This window comes from Diachasma alloeum, unplaced genomic scaffold, assembly GCF_001412515.2.
Source record: "Diachasma alloeum isolate Michigan unplaced genomic scaffold, Dall2.0 Dall_scaffold_00269, whole genome shotgun sequence".
In the NCBI taxonomy this organism is placed as follows: Eukaryota; Metazoa; Arthropoda; class Insecta; order Hymenoptera; family Braconidae; genus Diachasma; species Diachasma alloeum.
In genome coordinates this window covers 1,799,579-1,818,849 of record NW_021680408.1, presented here as the reverse complement: position 1 = coordinate 1,818,849, position 19,271 = coordinate 1,799,579, and the positions used below count along the sequence as shown (strand labels likewise).

Genomic DNA, 19,271 nt, shown 5'->3' with positions numbered 1-19,271 from the left:
GAAAAAACTTGGCATCCAGTTTCTACTCCGATGGTAAATTCCATTGCCTCTTGAAATAAAAACAAGGTGACTCTATTTGTATTCTTCAATCTCTACTAGATTTGATGGCTTCCATTTTACCCCACCTTCCCGTGATGTAAAACGATAAAGAAGAGAATTCTTGGATGGGATAAACAATAGAGAAAAAATATAATTACTGGAGTAGTGGTGATCCAGCATTTCCATTATCTGCCGAATGATTTAAGCTGTCATGCAAAATAAAACAAAGTGTGAAACTATAGAGAAAAATCACATAAATCATAAGAATAGGGAACTTACATGAATTTTTTTTCAATTTTCTAATCTCAAGTTTGAGACCTGAATAATTCATTTTTCATTCACAAACGTTCGAAATATTGCTCATTAGTTAATAATTAATTGTCAAAAGTCGAAGATTTCAAACGCTTTGAAATCGCTAATGACGTCACACAGACAGTCAAACGCTAGACCAATCACAGAATGGCTCGAGCCGATCTAACCCAATCTTGAAGTGCGCCTCGGCCAATGGAGGTCGCTAAGTCCCCACTCTCTTCACACTCGACCAATGAAGCGATACATGACCGTCTTCGTGACGTCATGACCGACAAATTAGTTTCTAAAACAACTGATTTTCAATTAATTATCATAAGACATCTTGGGAATATTTCTTCATAATTTTCGCCGTTTGGCTATCCATATGTTATAAGGAATAAGTGAAATGTGTGAAGAAGGGAATTAGAAAGAATTGAGTTTCATGCAAACTCCCTATTATTCATTATTGGGAAAATAACTTCTCAACTTTTTGCAGATATGAACGAAGGAGAACAGTTTAGATCAAACATTCACAAACAGCAGAATTGTACCACAGAAATTGGCAATTCAATGTTTTCAATTATAAACACTTTCAATTTGCTTGTTCTTCATTGAGGCAACAGTAGCTTATTTTCAACTATGAAATAACAGTTGCAGTTGACAACAAATATCTCAGTATTCAAATGATTCCCATCAATATGTATCAGAAAATGTAAAAAATCCGAAGTAGTTCAATTAGACTCTCTCAAGAAGACAGAAAATTGAGAAAAAATAAATAATTACTGGAATAGGGGTGATCCAGCATTTCCATTATCTGCCAAATCATTTAAGCTCTCATGCAAAATAAAGCAAAGTGTGAAACTATAGGGAAAATCGCATAAATCATGAGCAATATTCATCATTTGAAAAATAACGTCTCAACTTTTTGTAGATATGAACGAAGGAGAACAGATTACATCAAACATTCACAAAAAGCAGAATTGTACCACAGAAATTGGCAATTCAATGTTTTCAATTATAAACACTTTCAATTTGCTTGTTCTTCATTGAGGCAACAGTAGCTTATTTTCAACTATGAAATAACAGTTGCACTTGACGACAAATACCTCAGTATTCAAATGATTCCCATCAATATGTATCAAAAAATGTAAAAAATCGGAAGTAGTTCAATTAGACTCTCAATACAGAAAATTGAGAAAAAATAAATAATTACTGGAATAGGGGTGATCCAGCATTTTCATTATCTGCCGAATCATTTAAGCTCTCAGGCAAAATAAAACGAAGTGTGAAACTATGGGGAAAAATCACATAAATCATAAGAATTATTCATTATTTGAAAAATAACGTCTCAACTTTCTGCAGATATGAACGGAGGAGAACAGTTTAGATCAAACATTCACAAACAGCAGAATTGTACCACAGAAATTGACAATTCAATGTTTTCAATTATAAACATGTTCAATTTGCTAGTTCTTCATTGAGACAACGGTAGCTTATTTTTAATTATGAAATTTTCATACTCAAGAATTGACTCCCACAATTTTTTATGGATTATAAATTACTCTCAAATGATTAAAAATTAAAAATTAACCTTCGTAGGCTCTAATTATTCATTTGAACCAAAAAATTTTCCTTAAAAATCGAGATCGACAACAAACAACTCAATTTTCATATGATTTCCGTCCACATTTATCAAAGAACGTAGAAAAATCCGTTGCCTCAATGATAAAATGTTCAATTTTTTGCTGAAAATATATAAAAAGAAAATTCTTAATTACCTATGACTCATCGCACTTTTCGCTTGTGAGGGTTCTGGATTATGCCACTCAGTCGCATCATCATCGAACTTCACAGTTGAAAAATCCGTGTTTATCGCACTGGGTGCTGACATGCTCATCGCCCTACTCGTATCCAGATTCGAGCTGAAAAACACCGCCGCTATTTCAATCTATTCATTAACAAATACATTGTCTATAAGCATGTGGGGACAGAGCGCAGTGATAACATTGCATCGAAATCAGAATAATCGGAGAGAAATGAATCGGTAACATCTTAAAATTTCAACATGAAATCTACAATCTGTTTTCTGTTAAACAACGTTAGTTTCTACTCAGTCATCTGTGTTAATTTACTCACATTAATTTGTTCTGTCGTTTATGATCTGTCTTGTTTATCTGTTGCTTGTAAACATAATGGAGATAACATGAAGATACCTGGAGGAACCTTCTATGCAGCCAAATCCATTTCTTCAATTCACCACGTATGAAAAAATTCAATAGAAAACCTAGCGAACTCGCTAGAAAATTCTATTGGAATTTTATAGGAATTCTATGGGGTTCCTATAGGATTTCTGTGGGAATTCTGTTGAAAAATTCTAGTGTTTTGCGATGATTCTATTGGATATTCGATAAGAAAAAGTCAATTGATTTCGAATTTCTGTTTGAATTTTCCTCTTGAGATCGTTTCTACAAGAATGCTTGGGCATTAATTTCTAATTTTTTCCGCTCGGTTTCTGAAATGCAATAAAAAAATCCAGTGGAAAATTTTTTGAAAATTTGGGCCCAATAGTTCTAACAGAAAAAATCAGACAAAAATTCAAACAGAAATTCAAAATACATTAAGGATGTTCTACACCCTTTCTGCCAAAATTCACGTTTTTTTAATTTTTCTGGCAAACTTATGATGGAATTGACGTGAAAAAATATAACGTTTTTGCGTTTTGTCATTATTTAATGACTGACGAAATTTTAAGGTGGTGCGAACATTTTCCTGCGTTTTCTCTAAACTTTTAAAAAGAATCACAAAACTGTAGAAAAAACGCATGAAAATTATCGCACCACTACGCAACTTCGTGAGCCATTAAAGAATGACAAACCACAAAATCGTTATATTTTTTCACGTCACTCCCATCGATAATTTGCCAGAAAAATGAAAACAACGTCAATTTTGGCTAAAAGGGTGTCGAACATCCTTAATTTCTTCCTATCAAATATGCAATAGAATCAGCGCGAAAAACAATAGAATTTTCCAATAGAATTCTAGTAGAATTTTCTAGCGAATTTCACTAGGTTTTCCAATTTTTTTATGTGTGACAATTTAGATCTTCGAGTGAACAATTCCGTGAACATAAATGAAAATTATTTAAGCAAGAAGTAATTTTAGGAGAAGTTGACGAGATTTTTTTTTAATACGAAAAATGTCTTTCGATGTTTTTTCGTGATATTAATAATTATCAATTAGAATTATTGGTATTAATTGGAACTGTTTTATCAATTCTCTATTGAAGTATTGAATGCAGAACATTATATTGAATGATTTTGTCATAAAAAAATTCATGAATTTGAATGGAAATTTTTGTCGCATGAAAATTCAAGTAAGTTGGAGAATTCCTGTCTTCCTGCTTCCAAAAAATTTAGAATTGGTGAACTTTCCATGAGATTTCAATTTTTTTCTCATGGAAAAAAATGTTTTCTAATAGAACTTTCGCTATTGACAAATTCACAATTTCATGAAAAAATCAATGAAAAAAATTTTACGTCAATTATTCCACGAAAATTCATCGAAATCCGGAAAAGCCAGGCCACCAAGGTGACAAGGGTCAAGCGAGTCAAAATCCCTTATTTGATTATAAGTTGATTCATTTTCTCCTACAATTTTAAGTTAAGGCCCGGGTGGATTATCTTTCGAACGTTATCTCGATTGTTTTTCCATCTTCATAATGTAAAATATATCATAATTTCCATTGGATATTACATCACGCAGGAGTCCCTAACAATTATGATTGTACAATCAAAAAAAGTAGAAAAAAACTGAACATTTTCAAAGAGCGTTTTTAATAAAGATTAAGAAATAAGTCCGACAGAGAGGAAATAGTGAATGGATAATTTATCATGGTAACTAATGACTACTGTGACAAATGACGACCTAACAGCCATTAGATACATCAAATTATTAATTTGCAATTTCCTCCCTATTGGGTTGATTTCCCAATATTATTCAAAAACGCTCTTTGAAAATGTTCTGCTTTTTTCAACATTTTTTTCATTGTACAATCATATTTTTTGTAGACGCCAAGGCTATGTAAAACTGAATAGCAATTGGAGATCATTTCACATTATCAAAATATTAGGCGTATAACTTAATCTTTCCCTTTACTGAAATTTCAAGTTCAGTAAAGTCATTGAAAATTCAAAATTTTATGACGAACAATCAATCGAAATTGTGAATTTCACTTCAATTATTCCATGAAAATGGATAGAAATCAGAAAAATTCAGGTAAATACGTTCTACAATTTTAAATTTCATTGAAACTTCAGCATAATTTGGTACTGAATACTGATTTCTTTAATTAATAACTCAAATAAATTAGAAAACGCTCATCTCCCTGCGGCTCAAAAATGTAGAATTTCGTCAATCTTTAGTGAAATGTGAAACTTCTTGATTTTTCCCCCAAATCAAATTCAATATCACTCTCCTAAAAATTCAAATTGCTCAAATCAATTGTCCATGAAATTTCCAGTTTTCTCTAACAGTGAACATTCCTCCAGTTATTACCAACAAAAAATAATAATGATATAATGGGAATGAGGCATTATTTTGTGAACATACCGCGGATTAACGCGATTAAGCAATTGGCTGGCCTCGTCCATGCAGGAATGATTATGCTGGTGTGATTGAGTCGACGGCGTAGGTGAGGACATGGCGGCTGCCTGGCTCACCCACCAATCCACAGGACTCTCTGACCTATTACCCATTTTGTTAGTTCCGCACGTGGTTCAAACATTATCGATACACGAACATCATCATCACTCCACAGGGTACACAATCACAAATGGGGGAGAAATGTGCTGATTAGTCTGATGCTTCATGATTTTTTGAGTAGACAGACGCTTGTGTTAGTGGTAGTTATTTGTTAATTGCTTATCGAATGAATTTTAATCGATTGAAGGAAGAAGATTGTTGTGTGAAGCTTTTGCCAACAAATATCTTAAGAAAACTAAGAGAAATTCCACAATCGAAACTTATTTCATAAATTCTTCATCGAAATAATTGACTTTATGGAAGAAAAATTGTCTTTGAAATATTTTGAGAACTATTGCCGCAAAAAATTATTGACAAATCACGTTCAAAAAATTATTCAGTAAGTAATAATAAGATGAGGAACCTTTAAACTAAAAAATGATATTTTTCGTGAGATTTAAATGAGATACAAAAATCAGATTCTTCGAAATTTTGTCTTTAAGTGACTCATTATGGAAGTAAATGAGCAACTAACAGGCCAATGATTCAGATTTAATTTTCTTCCATTAATCTTTTATTTAAGGCCTGGGTGTACTATCTTTCGAATGTTATCTGGATTTTTTTTTATCTGTCGTAATTCAAAATTGTCAATTGAGTGGTGCATCATGTAGAAATTCCCAAAAATTATAATAGAATGATGAAAAAAAAATAGAAAAAATTCTGAACTTTTTGAAAGAGCGTTTTTAATTGAGATTCAGAATGAGTTGAAAAAAGTGGAAATTACAAATATCTGATTCGCTGTGGCAAATTATCTATTAGCTGTCATTTTCCATGGTGGATAACAAAACACTAACTCCTCATGGGAAGTGACAGCCTGGTATCTCAATTTTCAAAACAGTGGTATGTAGTCATCTGCCATTTTTATGTGATAAAGGTGTGATTAAAAAATTCTCCAAAATATTACAACTTTTTTCAAATAGCTTTTTCCGTAATAAATGTCTCTGTGCAGTGTGGGAAAAGATTTACGAAATCAGTCTTCCCCCTGCTTGATATTGAGTGACAGGCCGTCATTTGTCACCGTAAATCAGATACATTTTTCAATTTCTTGTTAGTTAACTTATTCTGAATAGAAATTAAAAATGTTCTTTGAAAAAATTAAGAATTTCTTCTACTTTTTTTTGATTATTCATTCATAAGTTTTCAAAACTTCTGCATGATGCAGAACTTAATTGACAATTTCAGATGACGAAAGATGAAAAAAAACATCGAGATAACGTTCGAAAGATAGTACACCCGGGCCTTAAATTAGGTTTTATCAACCATTATTAACACATTCTTCAATTTGAGGAACGGAGAGGACAAACGACTGCAATGGGCAGCCAAATATCACCCCAACCGCCCTCCTTGTAAAGAATGCTAATGGTTAATGTTCTCTTCTGCAGCATGTAATTCAATTATTTTTAAAGATTGAAAAGACGTAAGTGCGTGAAGGGCTTCAATTTTTTATTAACAGGCCAATTATCCAGATTTAAATTTTCCATTAATTTTTTATAAAGATTGAATAATTTTATAGATGATTTTTTCAAGAGACAGATGCTTGTGTTAGCGGTAATTATGTATTAATTGTTTCCTGAATGAATTTTAATCGATTGAAGGAAGAAAATTGTTGTTTGAAGCTTTTACCAATAAATATCTCGAGAAAACCAAAAAAAATTCCACAATTAAAACTTTTTTCATGAGCTCTGAGGGACTAGCACGTTAAAAAACTTATTTCATGAATTCTTTATCGAAATAGTTGACTTAGCAGAATGAAATTCTCTTTGAATTATTTTTATATTTAGAGATATAAAGTCTAAAATCTCTAAAAATATCTTTAATAATCTCTAAAAATATTAAGAATATTTTTATTTTTAGACATATAAACAAAAAAATTGTTGTGAAAAATCACAAAAATAATAAGCCTTTTTCCTAAAAAAATTTAAAAAGACATTTTTCTTGGATTTCATTGAGATAAAAGGATAAAAATCTTTGAATAAAATTCTCTCATTAATGTTATTATCAAAACTGAATAATTTTATGGATCCCTTCTCCCTTCACCCGGTAAAAAATGAGCGAAAATCATCATCAAAAAAGAGAATATAGACAGATATATACAGTAAGGGCATGTGAGGATATCTCTCCATCCATTGCTGTCTCCTGTAATTTACATGCATACATTATTTCCATTTTAATACTGTTAAAAACGCTTAATAAGTCTAATATCCATCAGATGATTAATATCAATGAACATTGAACATTGAAATGCAACAAAAAGCACCAGATAACATCTGAGACTTGAACTCCCGAACGATTTACGTTGATAAATAATAGGTAATGCTAATAAGCACAAGCCATTTGAAGAGAATAATAATGAAATGATTATCTCAGATTACAATTAATGTGAAAGTTAATACCTAGCCCTCTCGCTGAGCAACGAAATGTGACAGTTCCATCCGCTCTCAAGACCCATCTTCTCAGAGAATACACGTGAACGCAATTCATTTTCCTTGCTGAAGTGAACGAATCTTATGCACGCTCTTTCTAATTGTTCAATCAGTTGTACCTATCAGTGATTAATGGAGTCCATTGGTGGAAATGATGATTTTTTGTTTTATTCTTTTTGGGTTTTTAATCACAATAATGGGGAGTTCAGGGTAATTAGCTAATACAGCTGCTCCAATTTTTCAGGGATGCTGATAGGCAAATCAATAAATATTACAGTTTTTTATATTAATCTTGAAGTATTTCGACGTATATTAGGTCGGAAACTGGTTGCTATAAATAAATTTAATCTCTTTGAGCTATCACACTTAGTAACGTGGATGCTCATGTAGATGTACAGAATCTCCCGTTCTACGCTTTCCCTTCTAAAAGTAGTTTTGCTTCCGAATGGAGCCTTGTTTTTAACCGATTTTTCGATTTTCTAATTTTGATTGCAAATGGTCTAGAATATTATGAAACGAGAAGAAATGATGTTTTTAGAGTCATGTCGGCATGTATGTGTCCGACAACTTGGGTATTTGGTGATTAATTTTTAGAAAATTCAACATAAATATGGTGCAATTTGTAGATAAAAATCTGAAATTTTGGAGCATCGTAGTTATTATTGAGCTCAACTTTGACGCGCTGTTTCATCCCGATCGGTCCAGTAGTTCCTGAAAGGTAACGACTTGTCTAAATTTCGTTTTTCCTCAATATCTCAAAAACTACTGCATCGATTTCAAATGTTTTTTTTTTCAAATACTCGTCTCGATAGCTTCTATGTAGGTCAATCACAATATATAGACTCTTTGATAGACAGTGTGGAGATATTGCCGTTTTTTCGTTTTTCATGAAAAATATTGTACGCACGATAACTTGAGAAAAAAAAGGAGAGAGCAAGTTTAAATTTGGTATGGTACCAGCTCTTATAATACTAAAGGTTGGTACTTTGGATGGGCACAATCGGCCGAGCGCTTCGTGAGGTATGCAACCTTTTGTATAAATATATTTCTTCAAATATCTTATGAACTAGTTAACGGATTTCAATTTTTTTTCAAAATACTCGTCTCGGCAGCCACTATCTGGATCAATCAAAATATATATATCCGTTCATACAAAGTTTCGGAGATATCTGTGTTTTCTCATTTTTAAAATGTTTTTATTCTTGTACGCACGATAACTTGAGAAAAAATGGGGATAGCAAGTTGAAATTTGGTATGATTACAGCTCTTACAATACTGAAGGTTGGTATTTTGGAAAGGCGCAACCGGTCGAGCAGTTTCGGAGATATAATTTAACCTTTTGTACACTGAGAGAAAAACGATAAAGTGCTCAAACAAGTCTTACTTCTGCCAAGAAAATAGTTTTTTAAAAATTATCAAAAAAGGATTTTTTGTGCCAAACATGCAGAGAGTGCGCCGGAATGAAAAATTTTTGTCGCAAAAATAGATTCAGTACAAAAAAAATTGCATTCTCAATACACGCAAGAAATGTCATTTCTAGTACTACTCCTTCGTTATTCGATACTCCCATACGTATTTTGCTCCCGAAAAATCTTTGTTTTATGCGAAACAAGGGATAGTAGTTTTTCGTTTCGACTGTCTAATAATCACAGACAAGAAATGAACCCTTAAATGAAACAATAATAATGATATGATAGAAATCTTGTAACTTAGGGATAAAATATTTGTTGATAGATTTTCCTCTATATAAGATATTTCCATCCTGAAAAGGCACCATCTGGTGTGAATTATCTACCTCTTGAGCCAAATATTTCGTTGCTGTCGAAAGCAGAGCAATTATTCACGTTTGACACTTTCAAATTCCGGTTTTATGCCTGTCATAAGGATAGGGAATTGTTACGGATCCATTCGGAAGCTTACTACCAATGAAATTGGTAGAAATAAACAGTATGTTTCGTCATTAGGCTGAAAGAAACTTTTCTGGCGAACATGAGTTTGCCGCCCGAGCCGAAGGCGAGGGTTGCAATCATATGAGGTAGAAAAGTTTTTTTAGTTCGTTCGTCGAATGATATTTTTTGTCATTCTGGCCGTAGGCAGCAATTTACGAACGCATAGCATTCGTAAAGCGCTACCTTACGGCTGGAATGATGAAAAAAAAGAAAGAGACTAATGACGCAAAAAGTAGCAGTCACATGCCTACTATCGGACAGGCTCGAACCCCTGCTGGTTTTAAATTTCAATTGTGAAGTGTTTATATAAATTCAACGTGTAGTGAAGCACTTATTCTTAAAGCTTCACCAGCACTTAGCATTACCCAGGGTTCGCGACGGGGACGCAGCTGGTATTAACCCCGCAAAGGTTCATAATTTGACCCATTCCACCCCCTTCAAGGAATTTACCTAATTGAGTTCGACTGAATTTTCTTGTTGATTTCGATTTCTTTTTTTGATAAATGACGAAATAATTCTGTTTCCACGAAAAATTCTTTGGAGCAGCTACATGTACCAATTACCGAGTTCAGATATCTTTTGGGGACTTACCATGTCTGCTTGGGCTTGGTACTGCATTGTCACCATTCCTATGAATATTTGATTGCACTGCAGCTCGAAACAACTCTCCACATCGCTCACCTCTTCATCCTTCGTTTCGTTGCATAGTAGGGAATCTGGAGAATGAGATTATTTATTTATTTAACACTTGATGTAGCTGCGAAGTTGGGGATGAGATGATGATCCACTTCAACTTTGAAGTCAATAGGATTTCATGAATATTGGTTAATGCAAATTGATGTTAATGTAAAGTTGATTTATCTCGTTTCAACAATTCACTATTTCGTTATGCATTTTGGTAAATATTAGAATTTAGAGAAAATAACGACAATTTTATGTGGTCTATGTATTTTCATTTCGTCGAAATTTTAATAATCTTAAATTCATTCATTTTGTTCTATTGACTTCTATATATCTTTACAGTGGAAGTTTAAACAGCAATCAACAATTTTCAACTGCAATCGAAAAAGAAAATTCAATAATGCATTTTAGATGAATATTTGAGTATAAAAAGAATAATGAAAAATTTACAAAAACAAAAACAAACTTAGTGTTTTTTTATACCTCAAAATGTTCAACAAAAACTGAAAGCAAAATGGGAAAACCCTTCACCAAAATTTAGTCATGTTGTTTAGATTTTAATAATTGATTAATAATTTTAAATTGATTCATCTTGTTCAATTGGGCTACTTCCCCGACTACAGAAAAATCAAACTTAAAAAAAGTTCAATTGGAAAACAATCAGATTTCATTGTGTTCTATTCAAAGACTTTTTCAAACACAAAAAAAAATGTTGAAAATACACTACAACCTCGTTTATTCGGCCTTCGATCAACCGAGCTTCCGCGTTATCCGAGGCAACGAACTTGTTCGGATAATCTGGAAAAACTCGGATAAAACGAATGGAGCCGCATCAACTTATTATAACACGTTTTGTGCGCTCTTCAGTTGCGAGCTAAAAATTAACTGTTGGCCTTCAACAATCAATGAGCGAACATTGCCATTTTGCAAAAAGAAAAAAAAGTGGTAGTCGTCATTTAATCTCATTCTACCATTTCAAATACATAAAAAATTATAAAAATTTTCGAATTTTTCATTTCTTCCGTGTTATTGAAGTTTTCGCTTATCCGAGGTACCTCTTCCCCACATTACTTCGGATAAACGAGGTTGTACTGTACGAATGAAAGGATAAAACCGTACCTGTCGAATGAAATTGTCCCAGGAGTCCCTTGACCCTCGGATCCAAAACATTCCTGAAATCCCAGGGCAACGGCGTAGGACTTCGATGAGGTGCATAAAGATGTTTACTGTCCGAGGGTAGTTCCAGATAAATATTCGACAGCTTTGAGTTCACCCCCCGAATCAAAGGTCTGTAGGCAAATGCAGTGCAGTAGGAAGTTAAGCTCGTTCTCTGATAAAAATCAAGGACTTTCTTGCGATCCGTTGGAGACAGGGGACAGAGATCGTGGCCATCCCAGAATTCTATGCAGGAGTCTAGGATTACGTCAGCTGTGCCCTGTGTCAATAATTGAAGCCCACCACCTCCTTTTTCTTTGACTACAACTGCTACCATGTGGGGAAAGGGGAATTTTAGTTTTGTTGCTATGCTCAGAGAACGGGCAAATTTTATGTCTCTTCGGACCATTTCTGGTTGCTGGAAAAATAGAGATGCGAGAATTTATGGATTATTTATTTAGTATCGAATTTTTAATCATATTGTAGTTCCCTTGAAATGTCAAAGAATTTCGTCATTGGAAATTCGAAATTTTTATGGAAAATTTGAGGGAAATTGTGAATTTAATTATTCCATGAATACTAATTGAAATCAGAAAAATTCAGGTGAATACATTCCTGAACATTCAAACAACTGAAAATTAACCGTAATTTAGTACTAGAAAAATAGGGAAGCGGGAATTTATGGATTATTTATTCTGTCTCCAATTTGTTATCATAATATAGTGCACCTAAAATTTGAAGGAATGTCATCATTGAAAATTCGAAATTTTTATGGAAAATTTAATAGAAACTGAATTTTAGTTGAATTATTCCATAGAAATTAATAGAAATCAGGAAAATTCAGGTGAATATATTCCTGAATTTTCAAGCAACTGAAAATTCAAGAAAATTGGGAATTCTTATCTTCCCACTGCTCAAAAATTTGGCATTTCATTGAATTCCCAGTGAAATTAACAATTTCATAATTTGTTTTTCCTTAAATTGCATTCAAAGTCACTCTCTTGAAAATTGCCAGGCAACGTCTTCCTAACAATGCAATTTTGAAGATGAATTTTATCTATTTAATGCAAAAAATTTAATGACCATGTTAATCACTGATGAGTTTTACGAAATTAAAAAGAAAATTTTCATCTTCCGAATGAATTTAAAAAATAAATTCCATCAATTTAATATAAAAAATTGAATAATTATTTGAAAAATCTCATGTAGAAGGAAAAAAATACAAAAAATTGGTTACATTAATGAAATAGTTGATTGCTCGTCAGTATTTAATTTAATTACTTATGAAATTTTATAATTACCACATGTCTAAATGTTGACAACTGCTGTTCCAATTGAAAAATTTCTTGTGCTTGATCCTGAAATCCAATTTGCTTGGCAAGTTCACAGAGACATCTATAAGAAAAAAAACAAAAAAATAGCAATCAGTCAGCATGAACGTCTATTCATAAACATTCAGAAAGGAAATATCGCAAAAATAAAATCGAGATAAGCGGATAACCAGAATAGAAATGGAAATCATTAGGAAGAATAAATGAAATGCAGAATCCAATCAGCAGTGGAGAGAACTAAATGCAAATGTAAGAAATGATAGTTATTATGAATTACTTTTAATCAGTTGTTAACTGACCCCATATGTGCGAGTTTCCCTGACTCCTCGATTAAATACACCTGTCTTGGAAATTGCATTGGATCTTTCTCTGGTAATTTACCTTTATCTTCATTGTTGTGGCTGAATGAATTATTTCACACAAACAAAAAGTCTTTGTTATGATAATGGCACTAGTGGAAGCAGAGCAAATCATAAATTAGTAAATCAATTGATATTTCGATCCAATATTAGGTGATCCCACTTCTGGTGTCACACTTTTTATTTTCTATATCTTAACAAGTGATAACCGACAGAATTATACTTTCATAATATTATTCAGTAATCTCCTTCATTACTGACGACGCGCTCCCAGATTGCTGGCAATTCTCGAACACCATGGAGAGTCCCATTTTCATTCAAAATGGAAATAATCCTATGCAACTCCATATCTAACTGCTCTTTGCTGTTGTAACGAGTGCCTAATAATGCCCTGTTCACGTGACCAAAACAATCGAAATCACACGGATTCATATCGGGAGAATATGGTGGGTGGAAAAGTTCTACCCAACCTTCATTGTCAATTAACTGCCGAACGATGCGTGCTTTATGTGGTCTGGCGTTATCGTGTAAAATAAAGGGACTTGTTATGTGATGTTCTTGTGCCCATTTGGGAATATTGTCCTTCAAAAACGCCGTATAACGTTCAGATGTCATAGTTGTATTTTCTGCATAAGTCGTCCAAAAAGCGATCCCTCTTATATCCATTGCTACTATCAGCAGTATCTTCCGTTCCTGAAGTTCTGCACGTTGTAATCTTGGCGCGGATGTACCTAGTTCCACCCAAGATTGTGATTGATGTTTTTGAAGAGGGGTATAAAATTCGACCCAACTCTCATCTACGCACAGGAGCCTAGAAAGTATATTTTTCTTACGACGATACCACGCCAAGTTGCTACGTGCAGCTTCATATCGAAATTCTTTTTGATCGTCAGTTAAATTGTGAGGTATCCATGTTGCCAATTTATTGACCAGACCTAAATCTTCGGTTAGTACTCTATGCACAGTCGAATGAGGAATACCAAGTTGGGTGGAAAGATCGTTGACAGTCACTCTAGGTGACTGACGGAGAGCTTCTGCGATTCTATCTCTCCCTTCTAATCTATTTGATGACATTGGTCGAGGGATCCGCACCTCATCTTCAGCGGACGTTCGACCTCGTTTATAGGCATTGAGCCAGCGTTGTATTGTTCGTTTATTTAATGCATTGCGGCCAACACATTTCACTAATACCCCATGCGCAACTCCTCCAGAGTAATCCAATAGGGCACAAAATTTCAGGAATATTCGTTGTTCCACTATACTTACAGATTTTTTCAATTCCTCCATCGTAAAATACTGCAACGTATATAGTGTCGCATAGACCCTAGTAGCGACGTAGGGTCCCTATAACCGTCATATTTTCCACCAGACTAAACCATTGAGATTCAAATTCTTTCTTCAATAATTTTTATAATTTTTAAATTCACGTTAGTCTAAATATTCTCACGGTTGAAAATAAGAGAAAAAACAGACTTTCNATAGTTGTATTTTCTGCATAAGTCGTCCAAAAAGCGATCCCTCTTATATCCATTGCTACTATCAGCAGTATCTTCCGTTCCTGAAGTTCTGCACGTTGTAATCTTGGCGCGGATGTACCTAGTTCCACCCAAGATTGTGATTGATGTTTTTGAAGAGGGGTATAAAATTCGACCCAACTCTCATCTACGCACAGGAGCCTAGAAAGTATATTTTTCTTACGACGATACCACGCCAAGTTGCTACGTGCAGCTTCATATCGAAATTCTTTTTGATCGTCAGTTAAATTGTGAGGTATCCATGTTGCCAATTTATTGACCAGACCTAAATCTTCGGTTAGTACTCTATGCACAGTCGAATGAGGAATACCAAGTTGGGTGGAAAGATCGTTGACAGTCACTCTAGGTGACTGACGGAGAGCTTCTGCGATTCTATCTCTCCCTTCTAATCTATTTGATGACATTGGTCGAGGGATCCGCACCTCATCTTCAGCGGACGTTCGACCTCGTTTATAGGCATTGAGCCAGCGTTGTATTGTTCGTTTATTTAATGCATTGCGGCCAACACATTTCACTAATACCCCATGCGCAACTCCTCCAGAGTAATCCAATAGGGCACAAAATTTCAGGAATATTCGTTGTTCCACTATACTTACAGATTTTTTCAATTCCTCCATCGTAAAATACTGCAACGTATATAGTGTCGCATAGACCCTAGTAGCGACGTAGGGTCCCTATAACCGTCATATTTTCCACCAGACTAAACCATTGAGATTCAAATTCTTTCTTCAATAATTTTTATAATTTTTAAATTCACGTTAGTCTAAATATTCTCACGGTTGAAAATAAGAGAAAAAACAGACTTTCAGAAAGTACATTGAAAACTCGCGTAAACAGGAAACAAGTTATAAAACCCAAAATTCCTCGATGTAGCTCAGACCACTCGAAAATAAAGCCTTTTTTTGTATTTGTTTTTTCTAATAGAGTTTCGAGTGCAATTTGAACTCAACATCAAACCGTGAGAGTCATAAAACCTTTTCCCGGAGACAGTTTATTTTTCCCCGAGAGAAACTCAAGTTTTCTCTCTCTCTCACTCCGTACCACATGTCAGGTCCATTGTTCGGGTCACGTACTCGAGAGTTCGGGGCTGGGCCAGCGCGATCGACTGTGGGGGTGTAAGACTAACCCTATCGACCAAGTTCAGGGTCATGATTGGTCCTCTACTCTTTGCTGTGGGAAGAGCTTTGTAACTAGCAAGACTTGGACTAATTTTTAGAGTAAGTGTAAGGGTCAGATCTACCACCTACGTGGACGAGAGAAGTTGGAGAGCGATAATCAGTTCAAGTTTATATTCAAGAGTTTACCAAGTTGTTCTTGTAAAATTTTTAACAAGTCTAAATTGATTAAACGGAATATTGTGTGCCAGTATAAATTCAGTGTTTTGTCTACTTTTCTTTCGAATATTCCCGCATTTGTGGAGGAGAGTGGTTTAGCACTCCATGGGCAACGGACCTGCCATCTGAACGAGCAAACCACCAGCTTGGGACGTAACAATAGTAATTAAAACGAAAAGTATACACTGGTATACTGAATGGGCAATACTATCATGTTACTATTTTTTTCGTCAGATGGCGCAATACTATGCCAGCTGGAAAGAAAAAGGTGACACCAGTAGAGGGATGACCAATTGTGAGAAATTCAATCTTCATCTGAGTTTCATGAAATTATCTCGATGATCATTGACTTTAGGAGAAAATTTCACTCGGCATGTCATTTTTTTTCAAACATTTTATCATCGAAATAATGACTAGTTGCAATTAGAAATATAAATGATGAGGATTGAAGTGCTTGTGACAAACGTTCTTATTAAATTCACTTGCAATATTTAGAAAAAAAAATAACGGTGGAAAGCTGTTGGCTAATGTGACAAGCGCCAACTAGCATCAATACACTTGTTCTGAATACGGAATCATACCACCTGGTAATTTACCATTACCTCCATTGTTGTGGCAAAATGAATTATTTCACACAAACAAAGTCTTTGTTAGGATAATGGCACTAGTAGATGCGGAGCAAATCATAAATTAGTAAATCAATTGATATTTCGATCTAATGAAATTGATAAAATTGTGACAAGTTCCATCTTCATCTGAGTTTCATGAAATTATCGCGATGGTCATTAACTTCAGGAGAAAATTTCTCTCGTGATTTCATTTTTTTCAAACATTTTATCATTGAAATAATGACTTTAGCTGCAATTAGAAATAGAAATGATGAGGACTGAGGTTCTTGCGACACATTTTTTTAAAAAATTCGCTTGCAATAATAAAAGAAAATGAAATAACGGTGGAAAGCTGTTAGCTAATGTGACAAGCACCAATTAGCATCAACACACTTGTTCTAAATACAAAATCATACTGCCTGGCAATTTACCATCATCTTCATTGTTGTGACTGAATGAATTACTTCACACAAACAAAATCTTTGTTATGATAATGACACTAGTGGAAGCAGAGCGAATCATAAATTAGTCAATCAATAGATATTTTGATCTAATACAATTGATAAAATTGTGAGAAATTCAATCTTCATCTGAGTTTCATGAAATTATCTCGATGATCATTGACTTTAGGAGATAATTTCACTCGTGATTTCATTTTTTTTCAAACATTTTATCATTGAAATCATGACTTTAGTTGTAATTAAAAGTAGAAACGATGAGGATTGAAGTGCTTGTGACAAACTTTCTTAGTAAATTCACTTGCAATAATAAAAATAAATAAAATAACGGTTGAAAGCTGTTAGCTAATGTGACAAGCACCAACTAGCATTTAAAAAAACTTGGTCTGAATACGAAATCTTACCGCCTGTTGGTCACAGGAACCAAATTCTCGTTGTAAAGAGCTTCACACGTTACGTGACAGCAGAACTGAGAGTAATGCTCCTGGGTCTCCATATTGCACGTGTTGAGGAGAATAGCGAGGCCCAGTGGTTTCAGGGAGTTCAAGTGCTGTCTCCATGACTGATCGTCGAACTGGAGGCGAAAGGGAAGAGCGTGGTCGTGGGTCAAGTCCAGGACTTCAGCTACTGAGTGAGACATGTCTTGGGAGCAGAAAAATAGAATGGAATTGATTACAAATAATCAACCAATACGAAACAATTATCAATAACAAAAGATTTGAGAAAAAGTGCCACAGGATTTTTTATTTATTCGTTATAAAAATATTCTGATGAGATTTCGCAATCTTTCTCGAGATGATTACCATTTTTACAAATGTTTATGAAGTGTTTAAAGGAAATTGTGTAGAAAAATGATTAAATTATGAAACAGTATTTGTCGGTAACAAGAGATTTTAGAAGAAAATTTCATGAGATTTTGTGTTTGAAGGATTTATTCACCACGAAAAATTCTTTTGACATTTTGCCCTCATTTCGGAGATGGTTACGGAATTAATTAAACTCAAGTTCAAGTTTCACGAGATGGTTTCTGAATTTATTTACAAATGAATCAAGTAGATAGAACACTCACCATGATGGACATAAGTCATTTTATTCGACTCATTCTTACTGGAATCACTAGTTTTAGGTGGGTCCGAATGTTTATCTAAGCTTAAAATGCTAGAATCCCTGGATAAAGTACTGGCATTACGAAGAAAAAATACTTTCTCAGCTGTGGGATTCGACCACGAGAGGATTCCCTTCTTGTCGACGCAGGAGAGCGCCTAAACAATATGAAAATCGAAAAAATTAATGATCCCTTTCGAATAATCAATATTAAAAGGCTAGAACGATTTTAACAAACTGATACTTGACGCTGAGTTTTTGATAAATATCTTGAAACATAACGGAAGAGACGAAAATTTTCTCAACAAAGCGCGAGAGAATTTTGAAAGAAGTGATTATTATTCAAACATGAAATTAGAGTAATTTTTAATTCCATTGTAATGTGATTATTTATTCGATTCCTAAGGAAATTAATTAATATAATAATGATGATTGGAATTCAATTAATTATAATGATACTGTTGTTTCAATTCATTGTCTTTAAATTTGCCTTTCAAGAACATGAAAATCCCAAAAATTAATTATAAATTTTTTAAATCGATATTAAAAGGCTAAAATAATATATTAAAATATATATAGAAGAATTTATTATTATCATTTTTTTTTTACTCGTAAATGAGATCGCTGAACGATCGTCGAGGGCTCTGACTTCACCTCGAAGACCGCCCAGCAAACTAAGCGATACAAACTTCTCCTAATCGCTCTGCAATAGTGCTCCCTCTGACCAGAGGGTGAACTGTACTGCAGTCCAGAATCATGCTGCCTAAGTAGACGAAGGGACCCAAGGATGACAGCTTTCTGCATTTGGCTAGCCGGGATGATTTCGAGTGCAGATATGAAAGACTGCTTCATTCCCCCCAGAGAACCAATAATGAGGACAACCCATTTTACTCTCAAGCCCCGGTTTAATTGACGTAGCTCAAACAGGAGTGATCGATACTTGAGCCGCTTGTCCTCTTCTTTAGCTGTTATATTGCTTTCAGCTGGAGCCGAGAACTCAATGACGTGGATGATTTTGTCATCGAAATCAAAGAGGACAATGTCAGAGTTGGTTGCAGCGATAAGCCTGACAGTCGCGAATGAGAAGTTCCAGTAAATCTTACACCTCTCATTCACGATGACGGACTCAATATCTCCTGGAGCGTAAGACAGCACCGGCGTTCTATCTATTCCATAGGAGTACCGCAAATGATAATACAGCACT

General features: G+C 34.2%; 1 protein-coding gene across 3 annotated transcripts in view; it reads right to left on the bottom strand.

Moving 5' to 3' along the window:
- Positions 1-19,271, bottom strand: part of LOC107037696 (transmembrane protein 94) — a 47,686-nt gene that overhangs the window by 15,047 nt on the left and 13,368 nt on the right. Inside the window, exons 6-15 of one of the 3 annotated variants that reach the window (XM_015256367.1) lie at positions 18,033-18,225; positions 17,368-17,605; positions 12,969-13,070; positions 12,640-12,733; positions 11,303-11,756; positions 10,094-10,218; positions 7,524-7,672; positions 4,939-5,073; positions 2,109-2,252; positions 198-245 (exon numbers count right to left, since the gene is read on the bottom strand). In XM_015256367.1, the coding sequence (XP_015111853.1) occupies positions 198-245; positions 2,109-2,252; positions 4,939-5,073; positions 7,524-7,672; positions 10,094-10,218; positions 11,303-11,756; positions 12,640-12,733; positions 12,969-13,070; positions 17,368-17,605; positions 18,033-18,225 (1,682 nt within the window). The remainder of the gene's footprint in view (positions 1-197; positions 246-2,108; positions 2,253-4,938; positions 5,074-7,523; positions 7,673-10,093; positions 10,219-11,302; positions 11,757-12,639; positions 12,734-12,968; positions 13,071-17,367; positions 17,606-18,032; positions 18,226-19,271) is intronic. The other 2 variants (XM_015256369.1, XM_015256368.1) reach the window with 2 other exon arrangements.